Source organism: Epinephelus lanceolatus, chromosome 3 (genome assembly GCF_041903045.1).
Source record: "Epinephelus lanceolatus isolate andai-2023 chromosome 3, ASM4190304v1, whole genome shotgun sequence".
In the NCBI taxonomy this organism is placed as follows: domain Eukaryota; kingdom Metazoa; phylum Chordata; class Actinopteri; order Perciformes; family Serranidae; genus Epinephelus; species Epinephelus lanceolatus.
Genome location: NC_135736.1, coordinates 49,387,694 through 49,408,459, shown reverse-complemented (window position 1 = coordinate 49,408,459; position 20,766 = coordinate 49,387,694). Strand labels below are relative to the sequence as shown.

At 41.9% G+C, this 20,766-nt stretch overlaps 1 protein-coding gene across 2 annotated transcripts; it reads left to right on the top strand.

Moving 5' to 3' along the window:
- The first annotated feature begins 921 nt into the window (after nucleotides 1-921).
- Nucleotides 922-20,524, top strand: LOC117255665 (NACHT, LRR and PYD domains-containing protein 3-like). 2 transcript variants are annotated; one of them, XM_078166700.1, is made up of 12 exons: nucleotides 922-1,000; nucleotides 2,634-2,735; nucleotides 3,433-3,715; nucleotides 4,939-5,046; nucleotides 7,525-9,391; nucleotides 10,384-10,557; nucleotides 16,204-16,377; nucleotides 16,645-16,818; nucleotides 18,186-18,359; nucleotides 18,755-18,928; nucleotides 19,089-19,135; nucleotides 19,336-20,524. In XM_078166700.1, the coding sequence occupies exons 3-12, from the start codon at nucleotides 3,442-3,444 to the stop codon at nucleotides 19,890-19,892; spliced, it is 3,723 nt and encodes a 1,240-aa protein (XP_078022826.1). In that variant the 5' UTR covers nucleotides 922-1,000; nucleotides 2,634-2,735; nucleotides 3,433-3,441; the 3' UTR covers nucleotides 19,893-20,524. The 2 variants fall into 2 exon arrangements, with proteins under 2 accessions (XP_078022826.1, XP_078022825.1); XM_078166699.1 differs by having other exon boundaries at nucleotides 3,430-3,715.
- The last annotated feature ends 242 nt before the right edge of the window (nucleotides 20,525-20,766 follow it).

The window sequence follows — 20,766 nt, the reverse complement described above, 5'->3', positions numbered from 1 at the left end:
TCACACGCCTGACTATGATCCTAGAAAAACCCTGACTGTGTGCAAGTGTACTTAGAAGCAGTGATGCTGTTTTGAGGGCAAAAGGTGGTCACACCAAATACTGATTTGATTTAGAGTTTTCTTCTGTTCGCTCACTTTGCATTTTGTAAATCGCTAAAAATAAACAATAAAACTTTATATTTTTGAAAGCGTTCTTAATTTACAGCATTTCTTCAGCCTACCTAAAACCTTTGCACAGTATTGTATAATGGTGTCATTTTAGTTAAAGGGATACTTCACCAATTTTCAACCAGCTTTGTATCAAAACAGTGTGGATGGTATGTATCAATGAAGCGTGGTAAACTTCCCTCCATCTAACCAGTGCCTGGGTATGCCCAGTGCTATATGGCACCTCCAGTGGTTCTAGATCATGTGAAAAAGGAGCTGAGGCACCTTTAGAAGAAGTTGGCTTATTACATGCTGTGTCACTGAAGTGAAGAAGGCATCGCCTCTGTGTCTAAAACATCTGTCTCAGCAACAGTCTGTGTTTAAAGGATCGGTCTGTTTAACTCAGACTGCTGAAGCTTCATGTTTGCTTCATCGAAACGCAGGAATAAGGACAGAGGGACAGCTGATCAGGAAAAACTCCCCAAAAAACCCTTTAAGGCAGAAAAAAAATGGTAGAAAGCTCAGGAAGAGCAACTGAGGAGGGATCCCTCTTCCAGGACAGACAGACGTGCAATAGATGTCGTACAGAGCAGATCAACATGACACAGTTACTGTGAGATAGAAAAACATATGAACCAGTTTGAAACCTGTCAGCTCACACTTCCTGTGGAACATTTTGTGGTGTGAAAGTTGGGTCATAATAACCACACTCAAACGGTGACGTCACACAACATATTAGTGGAGCTCTTCATGTTGTTTTTCCACAGTGTTTGTCCTGAGGAGACTCGACTCTCTCAGTCTGCAGAAGATTTAAGAAGGCTTCAGTCACATAAGAGACGGCTGCTGTTTCTCTGTGAGTGTTGAATACGTTTCTATTAACTGTTCAGTTTGCAGAATTTATATGTGTGTGTGTCTGTCTTTTATCGTGATGTCTTAATTGATATTTGAGTCACAGGTGAGTCGAGAGAGATGTCTGTGAGAGACACAGTCTGGTCCGGCTGCTTTGCGGGGGCCCGTCACTGTGTGTGGGGATCAGCTGTTTATTCTCTGACTGTACAAAATTACACACAACAGTACGACGGGGCCTTTGTGCGTCAAAACATAAATATATATAAAAGATACAGAGGGGAGGAAGGTATTATTCTGAGCAAAAACTCAGAAATCCTGAGTTTAAAGTTGAACATTTACATTTTAAAAAATACATTTAAAAGTGCTTGTTTTGTCAAGGAAAGCACATCTGTTCATTTTTAGTTTTTACTTGTAAATTATATGTTTTTTCTGGTAAATACATAGACTCTTTTTCTCGTCATTTTTTTTTTCTCATCCTCTTGTGATTCTTTTTTTATCTCTATTTTTTTTCTCATAAATATGTGATTTTTTTTCTTTTTATGGTTTTTTGGTAAATTTGTTGTTTTTGTTGTAATTTTTTTCTCATAAATCTGAGATCTTTTAAAATAAAACAAAAAAAATTCTGGTAAATTTGTGAGTTCTTTTTTTATTTTATTTAAATTTTTGGCTTCTTTCTCATGAATTTGCAAATTTTTTTTTCTAAATTTGTTGTTACTTTTTTTCTTGAGTCCAAGTGAAGTTGCGAGTCACTGGTGTTAAAGACAAGTTCATTTTGTCAAGTTGAGTCTAAAGTCATCACGTCTGACTCAGTCCACATCTTTGTCATTTACCAAACATGACAAAGAAAAGCAGCATGTACTCACATTTAAGAAGTTAGAACCAGCAAATGTTTGACATTTTTGTTTGAAAAACAACTGAAATGATTCACTGGTTTCCAGAATAGTTGCTGATTAATTTTCCTTCAATCAACCAATTGATCAATCAGTGAATGGTTGCAGCCGCTCTGGTGGTTGGCTGCAGTGATCCTCGGCTCTGTGGAGATGCTGTGGGCAATCAGCTCCATCTAGTGGTCTGATAGCAGAACTACATCAGCTGATCCGCAGCTTCAACATGTCCTGACTGCTCAGTCAGGTCTGAGTCAATGTGGCGGACGTTTGTGATATGATGTGATGTATTGTGATATTTTCATGACATTTCTTTGATTTGTATTTTCCTCTGTAGTAACACAAACATCTCTCTTCAAGTTATTAGTCAGTTTGAGTTCAGTTTGGAAGGTCGGGCTGATTGATTTTGGTGGTTGAGTTAAAACAGTCCACAAGCTCCACTCTTTTATAACAAGAGCAAATAACTTCAGAGAGCCGACCGACTGTTTACACTGTTTCAGCTCATTACAATCTTCTTTAAACTGGGTTTGAAATCATGTTTGGTTTACTTTTTTCTACTGGCACCTGAGTCCTCAAAGAACCTGAAAATGCAGTTCAAACATTTTTATTACTCCATCCACCATCATTACTCACAGTCAGAGCTGACTCTTGTCCATCACTCCACCATCATTACTCACAGTCAGAGCTGACTCTTGTCCATCACTCCACCATCATTACTCACAGTCAGAGCTCTGTGTGTGTTTTGTGTTGAAGCCCGGAGCAGCGGCAGAGACCAGACTCTCCTGGACCTGAACCCAGCTGTGTGTCCATGGATCCACCTGTACAGTTTAAAGGACAACTTCCTTCAGAGATTCAGTAAGTCAACATAGTTGCAGCTAGCATAGGAACATTCCCACAACTTTGTATCATGTTGTTGTTGGAGAAACGTATCATGTGTAATGTTCAGAGGCCCTGCTGTGCTGTGTGACGTCACCATCAGCTCATTTCAAACATCAACATCCTGTAAAATCTTGTTTTACTTTCAGTGCTACAAACAAAACTTGTGGATGCTACTTTTCTGTCTGTGATCGATTACAGTGACGTATTGTAGATGCATGCAGCCTCCTCCATTTTACATAGACTCGATTCAGTCTCTACGTTTTATTACAAATGCAAAGTCCCTGAATCATCATTGTGTTCTTTCTGATTTGGTGGGTTGGATGTTATTGACCACAGACACACACACACACACACACACACACACACAAAATCCTGCATATACAACATTTAGACCTTGTGGTTTAATTTTTATGATGATTTTATGTTTCGATGTGTGTCTTTTATTCACCAGCATCCTGGTGATGAACATGGCTCTCTTTCACTGAAATCAGTGTGAGCAGTGTGCCACATTAGATCAGCCCACAGAGCAACAGCAGGCCTTTAACTGCCCAGGCTCCGCACACCAGTCACACCAACACAGCCCCTGTATCGGCAAATCAGAGCCCCTGTCGCTGCTCTGATACATTTGTGCCACAGTTTTCCCTCAGTTTACAACACTGTCTGATTTTAGCAGGAAGACACAATGACGGCAGAGGACCTTTTGAACGCACTGAAGGATTTAGGAGAAGATGACTTTAAGACTTTCAAGTGGTACCTGCAGCAGCCTGACATCCTGAGAGGCTACCAAGCCATCAAAGTGTCCAAACTGGAGGAAGCAAAAAGATGGGACACAGTGAATGTGATGGTGAACACCTATAAACCTGATGGAGCTCTGAAGGTGACCAAGAAGGTCTTAGAGAAGATCAACAGGAATGATCTGGTGCAGAGTCTGTCAGACACCAGCTCAGCACCACGAGGTCAGTCACACAAAGAGAAAAACATGATGTCACTGGAGTCTGAGAAATGCATTTGTAATTGGAGCAGCTCTAATACTTTAACTTATTAATAATAATAATAATACTAGTAATAACTTCATTTGTAGAGCACTTTTCAAAAGACACAAAGCGCTCCAAAGAACAATAATAGGACAAAATGGCGCAGCCAAATGTGCCAAACTCAGCAACTTGTTTATGATTTTAAGACGCTCACAGCTTGAGAGTGAATGGAACAAACGGCAGAGGTTGATGAGAGCTTAGTCATACCAAACATTAGAAAACAACACCAACATTGGTCCACAGGGGGAGCCACAGCGATCGGTCGCATTTTAGCCATTTTGAAGCATTTTTCTGTTGTTATAGCGCCACCCAGTTGCCAATTAGAGTTAAATTTCTCCAGTCACCTTGAGGCGTCCTGTTCTACATATCTACCAAGTTTAGTAAAAATCCATATGGAGGTTAGGCCTAGATAAGAAATGAGCTCTCTAGCGCCCCCATTTTGTTTGATGGGGTCAATAATGGAGGGGTCCCCTCAGATTATGTGTGGTCATATGCCTACAAAGTTGCGTGGTGATGGGTGAAACCCTTGAGATGTTATACACCTTTATGTGATGAGCCACGCCCTCCGCAATATTCATTGCCTTATAGAAGCTCAGTTTTAGTAAGTTTTCCAACTTTTGCCAAGAGGGAACTTTAGATATTGGTCCCTAGATTATGTTCACCCAGTTTCATGCAGATCGCTCAAACTTCCTAGGAAGAGATCCATTTGAAGTGTTTTTCAAAACATTCAAAATGGTGGAAAATCTATATAAGCGGAAGTTATGGGTTCTTGAGGCAAATGTGTTCCTCATGAGGAGAGGCATCTCTGTGCAAAGTTTCATGTCTCTACGACATACGGGGCATGAGATATGCCCATTCAAAGTTTGACATTTCAATGGGTTGCTATAGCGCCCCCCTTTGGCCAATTGATGTAATATTGCTTCATTGGCATCCTCCCATGACCCTCTACCACTGTGCCAAATTTCACATGGATTGACCAAGTCAGTGAGGAGAAAAACATGGAACACACACACACACACACACACACACACACACACAGAGTTTTCCTCATTATAGAGTAAGATGTGATAGAAATAAGTTCTTTGTGATGCAAATGGAATGTTGTGATGGCGCCTAAGTGTGAAACACTTTGGTGTCTATTGTAGTCTCTAAGCAGCAGCAGCAGCAGCAGCCAGCAGACCAGCCTGCCAGTGGTGGTGACGAAGAGGCAGTACCAGGCACCAGCCATGAGCCCCGAGCTCCACAGGGTGCAGGTAGGACCGTTCTGCAAAAAATGATGACTATTTCTTGTGTGAGGGAGTAGCAAGTAAACTGGCAGCAGCAGAGGGTAGCTGACAGCTTCAAAAGGTTTCTTCTTTCAGAACTGAGGAAGCCTCTCAGATGAGACGTGAAACGTCTTCAAAAACTCAAGTATTAACTGCCCATTAACCACGCCCACCTCATCAAGCCAACTCAGTTCACCTGATCCTCAATACTCTCACGTAGTACATCCTCTCCCAGCCTCTCAGTCATGTGCTGCCATATTGTTCTGTCCCACTCATGCAAGACTCTCCAGCACTTCATTCTGGACTTATTTCCTGTTGCCGACCCTGCCTGCCTGTTTCATCTGATTCCTGGCAAACGCACCAGCCTTCTGTCCCTGACTATGAGACCTGCTTTTGCTTTTTGTTTGTTTGTTTGTTTGTTTTTCAACGTGAAGCTGCTTTCTTCCGTTTTACGGGTCTGTTTCTGCGGATATTGCGGCTCCTGATAAAAACATCCTGAACAGTGAACACTAAAGGAATTCTACCCAGGAGAAGTCTCGGGTGGATGTAATCTGCAATCCTCACTGCTAGACGGCACTAAATCCCCCTGAATCTTGTACACTGTTCCCTTAATGAAACATTTGTCATGTACAGAACTGTTAGCATGAGGATAATGAGAGTGTGTTTTCACTCAAATATTGGTAGGGACATGTCTCTATCCTCCATATGTTTTGTGTCTAGTGATCCTTTTGTGACACAACTGCTTAAAAAATCTGATGCCAAAATTTTTATTTAAATTGGTATGAAGGTGATGATGTTCACCTGTGTACAGGGCTCCACAGATGATTTGTTCATTGTGTCAAAACAGCTGCATTACTACTCTTCTAAATGCTAGACTGGGGCGGCAGTAGCTCAGTCCATAGGGACTTGGGTTGGGAACCGGTCGTCTGTTCGAGTCCCTGTCCAGACCAAAATATGGAGCGTGGCACCGAACCCCCCCCCAACCGCTCGGGGCGCCTGACTAAGGGCAGCCCCCTCACTGTGACATCTCTCCACTTTGTGCATGTATAGGTCCTGTTTGTGCATGTGTGTGTCTTTCAGACCTGTGTGTAATTGACAAGCAAGAGTGAAAACATTGAATTTCCCCTCAGGGGGATTAATAAAGTAAATAAACTTATAAACTAGAAGACGCCAGACAATTTAGTGTCTTCAACAGACACATTAGCCCCTTTTACACTGCCAGATTTTCGGCGAATGTTGGGCCATTTTGCTGGTAAAGTGCGAGCGTTTAGACACACAAAGCCGGATTGGCGAGTTGATCCGAGGTGCCCAATTTTCTGCCTCTTTATAATTTGTTATAGATTGACACTGTTTTACAAAACCAGAAAGCCATGGTGGAGATGGGTTTGCCTTATTTAGGGCATATATGGAAAACAGCACCATTTTTGTTTTAATGTGAGTTCTTCTTTGAACATGGGTGTATTTCCAGGTGGCAGTCGGGCCCCTCCACCCCATGGACCCCAGTGCTAACGCACTGCCTGCACTGTCTATATTTACGTCCCTGTTTCTCTCCTGTCAGCCATTTTGTCTTTGTGTGTTCTCACAAACACCCTCCCTGTCTTTGTCTCTCTCCCCCTCTGTCTCTGTCTCTCTGTCTCTCACACACACACACACACACACACACACACAAATTAAATCATATTACTTAATTCAATTAATTGTTATTTTTAATATTAGTCATTATTTCTGATAGCCATTTTTATACTTTGAACGAGTGCTCAATATGTAGTTTTTCTGTCGTGGAACTGCCTCTACAGAGCTTGTTAAGTTTTGAGACCTCTGTTAAGTGCGACTAATTCGACAGCTCTGTTTTTCTTCTTATTTATTTGTATTTATTTTAACAACAACGTTAACATTGCAAATTAAAATACCTTTCTTCTGTCAATTTTAGTGAAGAAGATTACACACACGTGTGCATGTGTTTTTGTGTGTGTGTGTGTGTGTGTGGGGGGGTGGTTTAATCTGGGGGTTGGGTGGTTTAAACAAAACAAAAAGTGTGCACTTCTGGGCATGTGATAGAGAGCAAGAGCACTTATTTGGACAGAACAAGAATCGTGACACTGATGCTACAGGACTTGTTTGTGACAATTTATGCAGTGGATGGCAGCAACACCAGCAGCAGGGCTGTGGTTGTACTGGGCAGCTCCCTGTTGCAAACGTTTAATCGCTTTAAATCTGAGGTGTATAAAAGGGAATGTGTTCGAATTTAAACCTTAAGATAGCTTGCTGTTACATGAATACAAATCTCTTAATACTAGAATACCATCCACAGACAACTTGCTCCACTTGTAACTGCAAATTTCTGTTTGACTGCATTTTAGATTTTCGTCAGATCAAACAACCTGACAAAACTAAAAGCATGCATTTACTGACACTTGTGAGAAAAGAGGCATCTGAACAAATGTTTATTCTATTTATGTCACACAGATATGATTGTTCCAGTATCGGAGCCACGACACATCTTACTTTACCAACACTTGCTTCAATCATACCTTCAAGATAAGTTCATGTGTGCACAAGAGGGGTGGGCACAGAAGAAGGATGAGCAGCGTCTGGATGATATCTACACAGAGCTGTACATCACAGCTGGAGGTGACGTACACATCAACACACAGCATGAGGTCACACAGATTGAGGCAAAGAGGAAGCCAACAGATACAGAGAAAACAATCAAAGCCAATGATATGTTCAAACCCCCCTCTGGAAGATATAAACCCATTAGAACAGTGCTGACCAATGGAATCGCAGGAATTGGAAAAACATTTCTTGTGCACAAGTTTGTGTTGGACTGGACTGAAGGAAGAACCAATCAAGATGTGCATCTTGTTTTCCCCTTCACCTTCCGCCAGCTGAATTTATGGAAAAGAGAGAAGTTGTGTTTGGCAGAGCTCATTCATGAATGTATCAGGGAGACCAAAGACATCACGAGAGAAGCTCTTAATTACATCTTTGCAACTCTGCAGTCATCAGGAAACACCAACTTTGACAAGAGCAGGTTCAAACTTCTCTTTGTGTTGGATGGACTGGATGAGAGCCGCCTTCAACTGGACTGTTCTAATAATGAAAACCAGGAGGCAGACTTTGATGTGACAGACTTTGATGTGACAGAGTCGATCCCGGTGGATGTTCTGGTAACAAACCTCATCAAGAAGAATCTGCTTCCCTCTGCTCGCCTCTGGATAACCACACGACCTGCAGCAGCCAGCAGGATCCATTCTGATTTTGTGGACATCATGACAGAGGTTAGAGGATTCACTGACCAGCAGAAGGAGGAGTACTTCAGGAAGAGATTCAGAGATGAGGAGCAGGCCAACAGAATCGTCTCCCACATCAAGAAATCACGAAGCCTCCACATCATGTGCCACATCCCAGTCTTCTGCTGGATCACTGCTACAGTTCTGAAGACCAGAGAGGAAGGAGAGCTGCCCAAGACCCTGACTGAGATGTACACAGGGTTCTTGAAGTTTCAGGTTCATCAGATCAAAAAGAAGTACGGCCAAAAACAGTGCCTTCACTACGTTAAATCATTAGCAAAACTGGCTTTCCACCAACTGGAAAAGGGCAACCTGATCTTCTACGAGAGAGATCTCAAAGAGAGTGGCATTGATGTCAGTGGAGCCTCGGTGTGCTCAGGAGTGTTCACAGAGATCTTCAAAGAGGAACGTGGGAAGGATGAAGATGAAGACAAGATGTTCAGCTTTGTCCATTTGAGTGTTCAGGAGTTTCTGGCAGCTTTATATGTAGAGAGGAAACTCATTAACAGAAACAAGAATGTGATGTCTGAACCAGGGCAAACTTGTGGTGGACAAGTGAGAAAGGTTTTCAGCAAAACGTCTATGACAGAGGTCCACATGTTTGCTATTGACAAGGCCTTACAGAGTCCAAATGGACACCTCGACTTGTTCCTCCGATTCCTCCTGGGTCTTTCACTGCAGACCAATCAGAAACACCTACGAGACCTGCTGAAAAAGAAAAGAAGCTCAGAGACCAATCAGGATACAGTCGAGTACATCAAAAGTCGGATCAGTGAGAATCTGTCTCCAGAGCAAAGCATCAATCTGATCCACTGTCTGAATGAACTGAATGATCGTTCTCTAGTGGAGCAGATCCAACAGTACCTGAGTTCAGGAAGTCTGTCCACAGATAAACTGTCTCCTGCTCAGTGGTCAGCTCTCGTCTTCATCTTACTGTCATCAGAAAACAACCTGGACGTGTTTGACCTGAAGAAATACTTTGCTTCAGAGGAGGTCCTTCTGAGGCTGCTGCCAGTGGTCAAAGCCTCCAACAAAGCTCTGTAAGTGCACAAATAACTGCAGATACTAACTGTATTACATGTGCAGGGTTGTTCTTAAACAATGAATGTCTCAGTCAACTGATAGTTCCAAGATTGAAGTCCACAGATAAATTAAAATTACAGTGTAGTTCATTAAAAAAAACATTTCTGTACATTATCCTGATCTCAGACAAATATTGTGATTTAAAAAAAAACTGTTAGTGTAAAGTAATTCATAATTGTTTCGACTCATTAACTCAATAAAAGGCCCTGACACACCAAGCTGATGGTCAGCTGTCGATCAAAGTTGGGCCGTTGGTGAGCGTCTGCAGCCCTCGTCAGTGTAGTGTGTCCCGCTCTGATGGTCTTATTGCCGCTAGTCAACTTTTTTTTCCTACTGATGCAGCATGTTGAATCAGCATTGGCCATGGCGGAACCTGTCGGTAAATATAACAGTCAGTTCAGCTCAGCGCACAAAAACAGAAACGGAAGTGAGAAAAGTAAACGAAGAGCTAAAATCCAGAGGGAGTGAGACCAAAACAAACTTGTTCCATAAGGTCAGATTATTTTTCTTTATCAGGAAACGTTTCTGCTAAAGAGCTCAAAGATAGTTTGTGTAATTGGTAGAATATGCTCTGTCCTTCCAACACTGGATTGTTTTGTTAATGTTCTAACTGGCTAACTAGCAGCAAGATGGTCTCCTGGTTTCCCTGTTTGAATAAGGATTATATATTACCACCATTTGCTGGTGTGGAGAGTTATTTTCTCTTATGCAGGCGCAGAACATATGTGCTGGTTGCCACCTACTGTAGTCTTTGCAGTGTGTTCATGTGCAACGTTTTTGGAGGAGACAGCAATGTCAGATGACGCAGCAAGGGGCCTTCTACACTGCTAGTTCTCTGAAGTCAGTTTGGTGTGTCTGAGCCTTGAGGGCAACCACAGAAATGCAGTTTTCACACTGTGGACAATAGAACCAGTATTCATGTTTTTCTCTATTACTAACTCTCCTCCAGGCTGAGTGGCTGTAACCTCTCAGAGAGAAGCTGTGAAGCTCTGTCCTCCGTTCTCAGCTTGCAGTCCTCTCATCTGAGAGAGATGGACCTGAGTAACAATGATCTGCAGGATCCAGGCGTGAAGCTGCTCTCTGTTGGACTGGAGAGTCCACACTGCACACTGGAGACTCTCAGGTCAGATCCCACTGTGATACTTTTGTGTGACACTGTTTTGTGCTTCGAACATTTAATGTTCTTCTCAATCTTTTCAAAAAAAATTGCAGGGTTAGGGTTGGGGTTCAGAATTCATTTTTGAATTTGTGAAGGGATTCAAATTAAAATGTGGTGTTGCTCTTTCAAGGTTTTATATATAACTCTTTGCATGTATTGCCAATGGGTGAACGGCTTATATATTGAGACTAGGGCTGTCAAACGATTAATTTTTTTAATCGCGATTCATCGCAGAATTTCCATAGTTAATCGCGATTAATCGCGTTTTGAATTGCATGTTTAAAATTCTGTTATTTTGCATTTCAAGGCAGTTTTAAGCCCATAATGTAAAGCATTTCTTACCAGAGTGTCTTAATTGGGAATCAAATGAACACAAAGAAAGAATTTCCTTTTTGACCTTTTGTATTTTCTTTCAAAAAAAGTGCCATGTAGACCAACTTAATACAATACCTGAGTCTTCTACGATGTTGACTGGTCTGCAGTCAGTTGCCACCCATTTAGCGATCGCTTTAGTTAACTTCTTCGACGTATTTTCATCCATGGGTCTGCGGCGACTCCCATGCTCCAAAATGGTACTTTGGCGGAGCTGAGGCTCACTTGGCTGGGGTGCACCAGCTGCACCCAGGTGTTTAGCGTGGAGGTGGTAACTCAAACTCGACGTACTCCGGTGGTATGAAATAAAAACAGGAGGACTGTCCTGATAGTAAATTGAAAGTTTCAAAAAATGTTCAAAAATGCAGTCCAAACTGAAAAGTCCGAGGCACTCCGTGGTAATATTAAAAACCCTTTATTTAAGCACAGGGATATCTACGCGTTTCAACTACACGAGTCTTCATCAGGATATGAACCAGTCGAATTACAAACAGGTGTTTAAATCACATCAGGAGTGTGTGAAATGATCATGTGACTGGATCATGTGACAAATCAATCAGCCTATGCTGAGAACAGAAAGAAGATAAGTAAATAAACGTATAAGTGGCAACAGTTGCATGACTATGTGTGAATCACAGCAGTCGTCAGAATAGTAAAAAATACAAATACACAATTTATACATGTGTGACTGTCAGATTTCAACAGCAGTGGATAGCAAGACATTTATACTATAATAATAGATACACTATGGCTGTCTACAATAAGCTGAAGGGCAAAGAGTCTAAATTTTGGGAGACTAAATGACAGTGGTACTGCAGACTCAAAATAATGAAAGTATTTAAACTGAATATTTTATAATAAAGACTACAGTGACTGAATGATCCATGTGACCCTGTAAATAAACAAATAGTTCCTGTTACTTTAAATGTATTGAGTAGTCCATAAAGCTAAACAAATAAACACCTGTAACAGAAAACAATAAATACAAGCAATATTACAAGAAGGGAGAAAAGTCTGTCTCTTCATTGAGACCAGGGTGAGCAGTGGCCTTCAATGTATAAATCCAAAAGGTCTCATGCTGTAGGAGGCGCTTCAGTCTGTCCCCTCCTCTCAGACTGCTGGGAACTACCTCAATGGCCTTGCATTTTAAAGTGTCAGGACTGGTGTGACCAGCAGTTTTGTAATGTTGGGCCATGGGGTAGTTTGGGTTTTGAGTTCGTATGGCGTATTTATGTTCAGCCAGTCTTTCTTTGAGCTTTCTTTTTGTGCGGCCAACATAGAAGCAGCCACATTCACACTCCAGTCGGTAGACAACATGTGTTGTGTTACAATTAGCAAAACTGCGGCAATGAAATGTCTTTTGACTGGAAACATCAAAGAAGGCATTATCTCTTTTTATATTATGGCGGTGTCTGCATGCCCCACACCTAAAAGTGCCTTTAGGTTTGGGGAACCATGACTTGGGTTTGGAGACAGAAAGGTGACTCCTAACCAAGGAGTCCTTCAGAGCAGGGGCCCTTCTGAAGCAGAAGCCCGGAGATTCACTGAAGGCGGAGCGGAGGGTGTCATCACTCAGCAGAATGTCCCAATTTTTGTTAACAGTGTTTTTGATTTGGTGTGCCATGGTGCCGTATTGAAGGGAGCAAAAGATCTTAGGAGGCTGTTGTTTTTTTTCAGGTCTTTTGTCTAAAAGAGCATTTCTGTTCAATGTTTAGCTCTGGTCAGAGCGTTGTTAAGAGTGTCTTTTTTGTAGCCTCTCTGTTCAAAACGGAGGTGCATATCAGCAGCCTGATGCTGGAAATCATCATCATTGTCACACAGTCTCCTCAATCTTTGAAACTGACTGAACGGAATATTAGAGATATGATGTTTGGGGTGGAAACTGTCTGCTTTAAGAATGGTATTTCTGTCAGTACTTTTTCTGTAGATTGAGGTGTGTAGACATCCATGGCTGTCGATAGAGATTTTCAAATCAAGAAAATTGATCTCCTTCTTACTGTAGTCCAGGATTGTCAGGGGTCAGGACTTGGTCTCAAATGTAAAAAATGCTGGAGAGCTTCAAGACCATCACAGTGATCAATGTTCGTATAAAGGGACTCAACATCCATGGTAACTAGGTAAGTGTGGTAAGTGTATTTCTGCAAGTTTTTTAAGGACATCTGTGGTGTCTTGGAGGTACGCTTTCAAAGTACAGGTTGAGGGTTCCGTCACACTGTCGATGCCACTAATAATGGGTCGACCAGGTGGGGAGTTGAGATTTTTATGAATTTTAGGAAGTAGGTAGAAAGTAGCAAGTCTGGGGTTGGGGGAGAACAGGAAGTCACGCTCCTTGTTGTTGATCCATTGATTCTCACATGCATTGTCCAAAATAATTTTGAGATCTTGTTTGATGGATGCAATGGGATTTGAGAAGACTGGGGCATAATATCGTGTGTTGTCTGAAAGCTTCATTGATGTAATCTTGCTTACCCCAAATCACTGTAGCTCCTCCCTTGTCTGCTGCTTGTATTACAATGTCCTCATTATCGTTCAGCCACTGGATAGCTTGTCTTTCACCCTGGGTCAGGTTGGAGTATGACGCTCTTCTGTGGGTGTGAAAAAATTTTTCAACGTCATGGTCCACTTTTTTCATGAACGCATTCAGACATGCATTATTGTTTAGTGGAAAGAAAGTTGATTTGGGCCTGAAAGGGCTGTGTGGTCCGTTAACATTGTTAGCAGTTTGCACAGCAGCAGTTGTGGAGTTAACATTTCTGTTATAATACCAGGCCTTTAGATGTAAATTGCGGTAAAATTTAAACAGGACGACTTTAGTCTGAAATTGGTTTGTACTGTGAGTGGGGGCAAATGAGAGGCCATGAGATAAAACTTTCATGCAGTCAGGGGAGAGAGGTGTACCTGAGATGTTGATTACAGTCCCCTCGTTTGAGGCCGACGTGGTCGCAGCTCTCTTCTCTCTCTTCCTCCTCTTTCTGCCTCGTCTGGTCTTCTTTTTCGGTGGGCTTTGGAGGCTGTGCCTTGTAAAAAAGGCGAAGTTGAGGTGGAGGCCAACGGCCCCTCGTCCTCACTGGCGGAGGCACTGCTAGGCAGACTAAAAGACACGGAGCGTGCTCTTTTATTTCTCTGAGACGAACGGTGAGGTGAACGTGACCAGGTGTATACAGTACCTTCTTTGTAGTCTTGTTTATCACGCTTGAATACGACTCCGGTGGTAGTTAAACTCCGTTTGACACAGGTTGCATTTTACTTTTTACTTGTCAACTGAACTGTCTGGAAGTTTTTTAAAGTTAAACAAGCCGTTCAAAAGTCCAGTAGCACTCTTTCTTTCCATCACCGTGGTAAGTTTACTGCAGGAAGCCGCTTCGAAGCATGATGCTACAGCTAGAGGAGCCGACTACGGGTGAGTAGAAGGGACAAAAAGGCTCGCGAAATTAAAATACGATTAAAAAAAATAAACGCGTTATAGATTGCATTAATCTAATTGCGATACGCGTTAACGCTGACAGCCCTAATTGAGACCTTCCCAGACTTTGTTAGTTGACTGTAACAGCTTGTGGACCACCTCATACGTTAAGGACTCAGGATGAATTTTCGAGGAAAATCCAAAGCATGACATTTACGATGTTCCTGAGCGCCATAAATGTAGTTCTAACCTCTTTAGTAGTTCTAACAGTGTACAACACTAGCTAGCGTTAGCTTAGAAATGGAGTGTGCTTGTGTCAATTTGACCGACACCCACCACAACAAAGAGTACACACATGCTGTGTTTCTGTGCATTTTGCAGCAGCAGGGAGATGGACTTTCAATCAGCGATGTAGTAACTTGATGGTCAACACAAGACCCAGCAACAGGGGTCTGATCCCAGATCGCCCTGGCCGAGACCCAGCGCTGAGGTTTGCACTGGCTGAATTTGAGTTGGTTGGACTGAAGGCAGGCTCCAGTGACTTCATTGTTCAGGGCTTTGAGGCCAATTTTTGTAGTGGCATTGCGGTGGTACGGCAGTTTCCAGGGTCCATCATGTGTTGCTGAAAATACTTTTTCCAACGGACTTACATTGGTAAAGAGGCATTTATAAATCAGGGATACATTTTTTTAACATCAGAACCCCATGAAATGATGTATTTTACTAGCCTCAAGATTTTGTCTATTTGGTCCAGTAACATTTGGGAAGTCTAAAGCTGAGCTGAGATTAAATTATCTTCTCCCCATCAATTTATCAAAGAGCTAAACAAAAAATCCAAGAGGATATGCTGACATGTGAAATATATCGTGATTTTGGTGTTTTAGCTGGCTAATGTTAGCTAACTAGCTAATGCAAAAGACCCATGCAGTGTAGCTAAGTTATAGCTAGTTGGCTAACCTAAGCTCACTTGCTGATGTTGTAGCTAGCAAAATACTATCTGACTGGATATGTTAAAGCTTACAAATTTACTCCACCAGCTAAGGGGATCCATGTTACTGACGTATGTATTATGACAAACAGTTGATTTAGCCAGCAGAGTGCGTGCGGGGGCAACAGGATGCTGACTCCAACTTACCTAATGGTCACCTGCATCAATAATAACAAGGATTTTTATAAAAGTTATGGAACCTTTAAGCACACAAAGTAAACCCAAGTAGAAGTGCTGTATAAATGTTTATAACAGTTTTTACAAAACGAAGTGATGTTTTACCAGTGGTGAATTTGTATGCTTCATCTGATATGAAACTAGATCACAGAGCACAGATTCAGGGCTGGGCGATATGTTCAGAAATTCATATCTCAGTATTTACAGGCTGACTGGCGATACACAATATATATATATATCTCGGTATTTTCTACAAAATGAGCTCCATGTTGTCAGCTGCAAGTCAAAGCCACATTTGAGATGTCACAATCACTTTTATTAAAACAGACTGTGATCAAAATAAAATTCAAAGACTGAAAAAAAAAAAATAAATAAACAGCTGCACAACACATACATTAAAATGATATAAAATAAACAGCAGGGCTGTACGTTACCAAACAGGTGGAAATGCAGGCAGGCTTGTTCGCTAGATAGCACCGAGTTTCCAAGAAACCTGATCTGAATGGGTTTAATAACTAAAGCTAATTTGGTGGAAAAGAGGTCAAATATATGACCTGACAAGGACTGATGATCCATCCTTGACAGTGGACCCTGTTCACTGACTCTGAACATAAGGGACGTTACAGCAAAAGGTAAAGAAAATATATTTTTTTACTTATTTGTATTTCAGCTTGAGTCACTCCAGGCTCACAAAGAAATGCTGTCAGGAGCTGTCCTCAGTTCTCGGCTCCCAGTCCTCTCATCTCAGAGAGCTGGACCTGAGTAACAACAACCTGCAGGATTCAGGAGTGAAGCTGCTCTATGCTAAAATGGAAAGTCCACACTGTGCGCTGGAGACTCTCAGGTTAGATTATACTGTGGTGCTTTTGTGTAGCAACATGTTGAGGAAACATTTTTATGCTACCTCGCTAGAGCTGACAAAATCTGCAAACAACAGTCGCTCATTGCAGCCTACAAAAGCCAAAGTTGTATGCCAGAGCAAGATCCTCCAAGACTAATTACTAACTCATCGATGGAAATAAGCAGATTTCTAAAAAAAAAGATTTAAATCAAACATTGTGGACAAAAGAAACTGTGTTAGAATTTGACTTTATCTCTGACTCTCCTCCAGGCTGAGCAGCTGTAATCTCTCAGAGAGAAGCTGTGGAGCTCTGTCCTCAGTTCTCAGCTCCCAGTCCTCCAGTCTGAGAAACCTGGACCTGAGTAACAACAACCTGAAGGATTCAGGAGTGAAGCTTCTTTCTGTTGGACTGGAGAGTCCACACTGTACACTGGAGGGTCTCAGGTCAGATCCCACCGTGATGCCTCTATGTAACGTTGTATTGTGCCTCAAACATTCATGTTAGCTGTTAATTGGATGCCTATTGCCCAAACAGAACTTTATATTTCATGACCATCACAGTGATTGTGGCTACACTGTCAGTAGTGTTTATAATGAGCATGTTCAGATCCTCATATGTTCGCACTTTGAATCCTAAAAATATTCAACAAATGCACTTGACAAATACAGAAAACTGTGTCCTATCCACCTTATCCCTAGCCCTCACATAACCTTGCATAAGTTGTGGGCCTGACTCTCACTGCTGAACCAGAACTGGTGTTTTCCAGTGTTAACAGTTGAGCTAATCCTTTTTCCTGAAGGGATTGGGAAATAAAACGTGGAACTTCAAATGGCACAATGTGAAATGACCGTCTTAAAACATTGGTTGTTTACCTTTTTAACCAAGCGTGTTAGTGATTAGCTTGCCTTGCTACGTTAACATGTTTTAAAATGATATTGTTATATATTGTTAAATGGAACAAAGTCCAAGCCAGCTTACAGTAAATACTTTCTCCTTCTAAAAGATAATTTTATGATTTCTTCTATGACTCAAACAGACACTAATACATTCAGCAAACAACTGAAATGATTTGGTAATAACACAAGCTCCATGAAGCATTATTCAATGTTACATTTCACAACTAATGCTCGACTCGTCTGCCTTCACACATCTTTATAACTGCTGAGTTACATCAGAGTTCTGCTGAGTGACATATACAGAGGCAGCAGACCCCAGTAATATCAGTAATATAATGAAGTAGTAAAATAAATAACTTAATTTTTTTTTTTTGATCTGAAAGAAGTACAGTAAATTATTGACACATTTTCAGTCTAGATGATTAAACACATAATTGAAGGTATGCTGCTGAGCTGATTCTAGAACGAGCAGTTTTCTGATGTAGGATGAGAATGTACCTCCAAAGGGTCAAAAGTCAATTTCACTGTGACATCATAATGTTCTCCATGAACGCTTTTCTGTCCATTACGCAGCGTCATATCTCAGGAACAGAAGGGGAGAGATTTGGTCAGATAATGAAAACAGACTTAACATATTTGCGGATTGGGAGTTCCTTTTAAAGCCACTGCAGTAGATGTAAGGTCACAGAAGACATTGCCAAAAATTATCAAAATCATGTTGAAACGGCAACAGGCAACATGTGGAACTTGTTTCAATGCTATTACAACAATTTCAGTTCACATCTGATTTTCAAAGCCAAATGTTATTTGTGATACCAAAATTTTGAGTCACTGTCCTGGCTCCACAGTCCTATAGTTCTGACACACCAAACTGAAACACAAGAAAACAATGTTCACCTTATTTTATATTTTAGGTTGAGTCAAACCAGGCTTACAGGGAAATGCTGTCAGGAGTTCTCATCAGTTCTCAGCTCCCAGTCCTCTAGTCTGAAAGAGCTGGACCTGAGTAACAACGACCTGCAGGATTCAGGAGTGAAGCTGCTCTCTGCTGGACTGGAGAGTCCACAGTGTGCATTGGAGACTCTCAGGTCAGGATCTGTTGTTTAACACATTCAAATGTTGCTGGACATACAGGTTTATCACTGGTGAGATCCAACAATTGTAGGATTTTACTGTGTATACTCAGGAACACTGAGATAACAACTTTGTGCAAGAACATTTCTAAAACGGACTTGTTTTTTTTTTCTTTTCTTTTTTTAGCAAATTTTTTTTTAATGCTTCAGCAAAGTCACTTAGCAATCAAAATGTTAACTGACTGTTTATGATGGATTCTGGGGTGAATCACACAGTGAGGAAATCTGGCACTAAGCTAATTCTTATTGGCCAATTTACACTTTAAGAAGAAAGGACGCCCACTGATACACACACAAAAAAAATAAATCTGTGTGTGTGTGTGTGTGTGTGTGTGTGTGTGTGTGTCCAGGCTGTCAGGCTGTCTGATCACAGAGGAAGGCTGTACCTCTCTGGCCTCAGCTCTGAGATCCAACCCCTCCCATCTGAGAGAGCTGGACCTGAGCTACAACCATCCAGGAGACTCAGGAGTGAAGCTGCTGACCGCTGGACTGGAGGACCCACACTGGAAACTGGACACTCTCAGGTATGAGCAGACTACAAGAGCTCACAAACTGCTTGTCACACTGTCAAGCTGAGGACTGCTGGTTCACAGTCTGAGTGATCCTAAATCCAAGTGAAGGTTTAAGAAAACCGCTGATGAGGAAGGTTCTGAAGGTTCATTCTGACTTTGTTTCCCCCTCCAGGTTGGAACACAGTGGAGAGCAGAGGCTGAAACCTGGTCTGTGGAAGTGTAAGTGTGTGTGTGTGTTGACTTTGATTCAAGAAAACAAGGCAGCACATGTTAAAGTAGTTTAAACCAACAGATTGTGTATCTGCATTGTCAAGTTTTGATCTAATTAACAGTCAGTCTGATAATAAAGCAACAAATAAACCCGTCACGTGTGTGAGATGATGAACTGCTGCTGGTTTGTGTCTTGTTCTCTCCATCAGATGCCTGTGAACTCACAGTGGACATGAACACAGTAAACAGAACGCTCAAACTGTCCGACAACATCAGGACGGTGACAGCAGTGAGAGAGGAGCTGCCTTATCCTGATCATCCAGAGAGATTTGACTACTGGCCTCAGCTACTGTGTAAAACTGGTCTGACTGGTCGCTGTTACTGGGAGGTGGAGTGGAGAGGGGATGTTGACATATCGGTGAGTTACAGAGGAATCGGAAGGCGAGGAGACAGCGCTGACTGCATGTTTGGAGATAACAGTCAGTCTTGGAGTCTGCACTGCTCTGATTGTCATGGTTACGCTGCCACTCACAATGACAGAGAAACACACCTCTCCTCTACCCCTTCCTCCTCCTCCTCCTCCTCCTCCTCTGTCTCTAACAGAGTAGCAGTGTATGTGGACTGTCCTGCTGGCACTCTGTCCTTCTACAGAGTCTCCTCTGACTCACTGATCCACCTCCACACCTTCAGCACCACCTTCACTGAGCCTCTTTACCCTGGCTTTGGCTTTGGATGGCCTGGTTCAGTGTCTCTGTGTTCACTGTAGGAGGGAGAGTCTCCTCCTGTGCAGAGAAACACTCGCACTGCTGACACACACACACACACACACACACACACACACACACACACACACACACACACACATTTTTTGTAAATCATACTGGCTCAAAATTATGACAAGTCAAGTTTTAATGGTTTTCAGATTAAGATAAGCGCAGAAATAAGTACACATGCATAGAGGAAGGTTAAAAAGGAATTAAAAGCATATTAACATGCAGTACGTTGCAAACAAATTGACATTGTGGTAGCAGCAGAGAATAGTTCATGTAGAGTGATGTGATACCTGCAACGGTGTACACCAGAATACCATATAGTGGCATGCAAAAGTTTGGACACCCCTGGTTGAAGCGTCTTCTTAAATTTCGTTATAAAGGTATAACTTTACGCTGACAAGAGTACGCGCATAGTTCTACATATGCACATACACACACGCTGACATACACTCATGCACATACTAACATTGACTGCCTCATATTGGTCAGATTAAACCTGTGACCCTGCTGGGGTCTGCAGGACTCCAGTTCAGTGGACCGGGGGCCTTTATAGGCAGTTATGGAGATTTACAGTCAGGTCCATAATTATTTGGACAATGATACAGTTGTCATCATTTTGGCTCTGTACACCACCACAATGGGTTTTAAATGAAACAATGAATACCTGCTTAAAGTGCAGACTCTCAGCTTTCATTTAAGGCTTTTTTCAAAAATGTAGTATGAACCGTGTAGGAATTACAACCATTTCTTCACACAGTCCCCCAGCTTTAAGGGCTCATAAGTATTTGGACAAACTAACATAATCATCAATTAAACAGTCAGTTTTAATACTTGGTTGCAAATCCTTTACAGTCAATGACTGCCTGA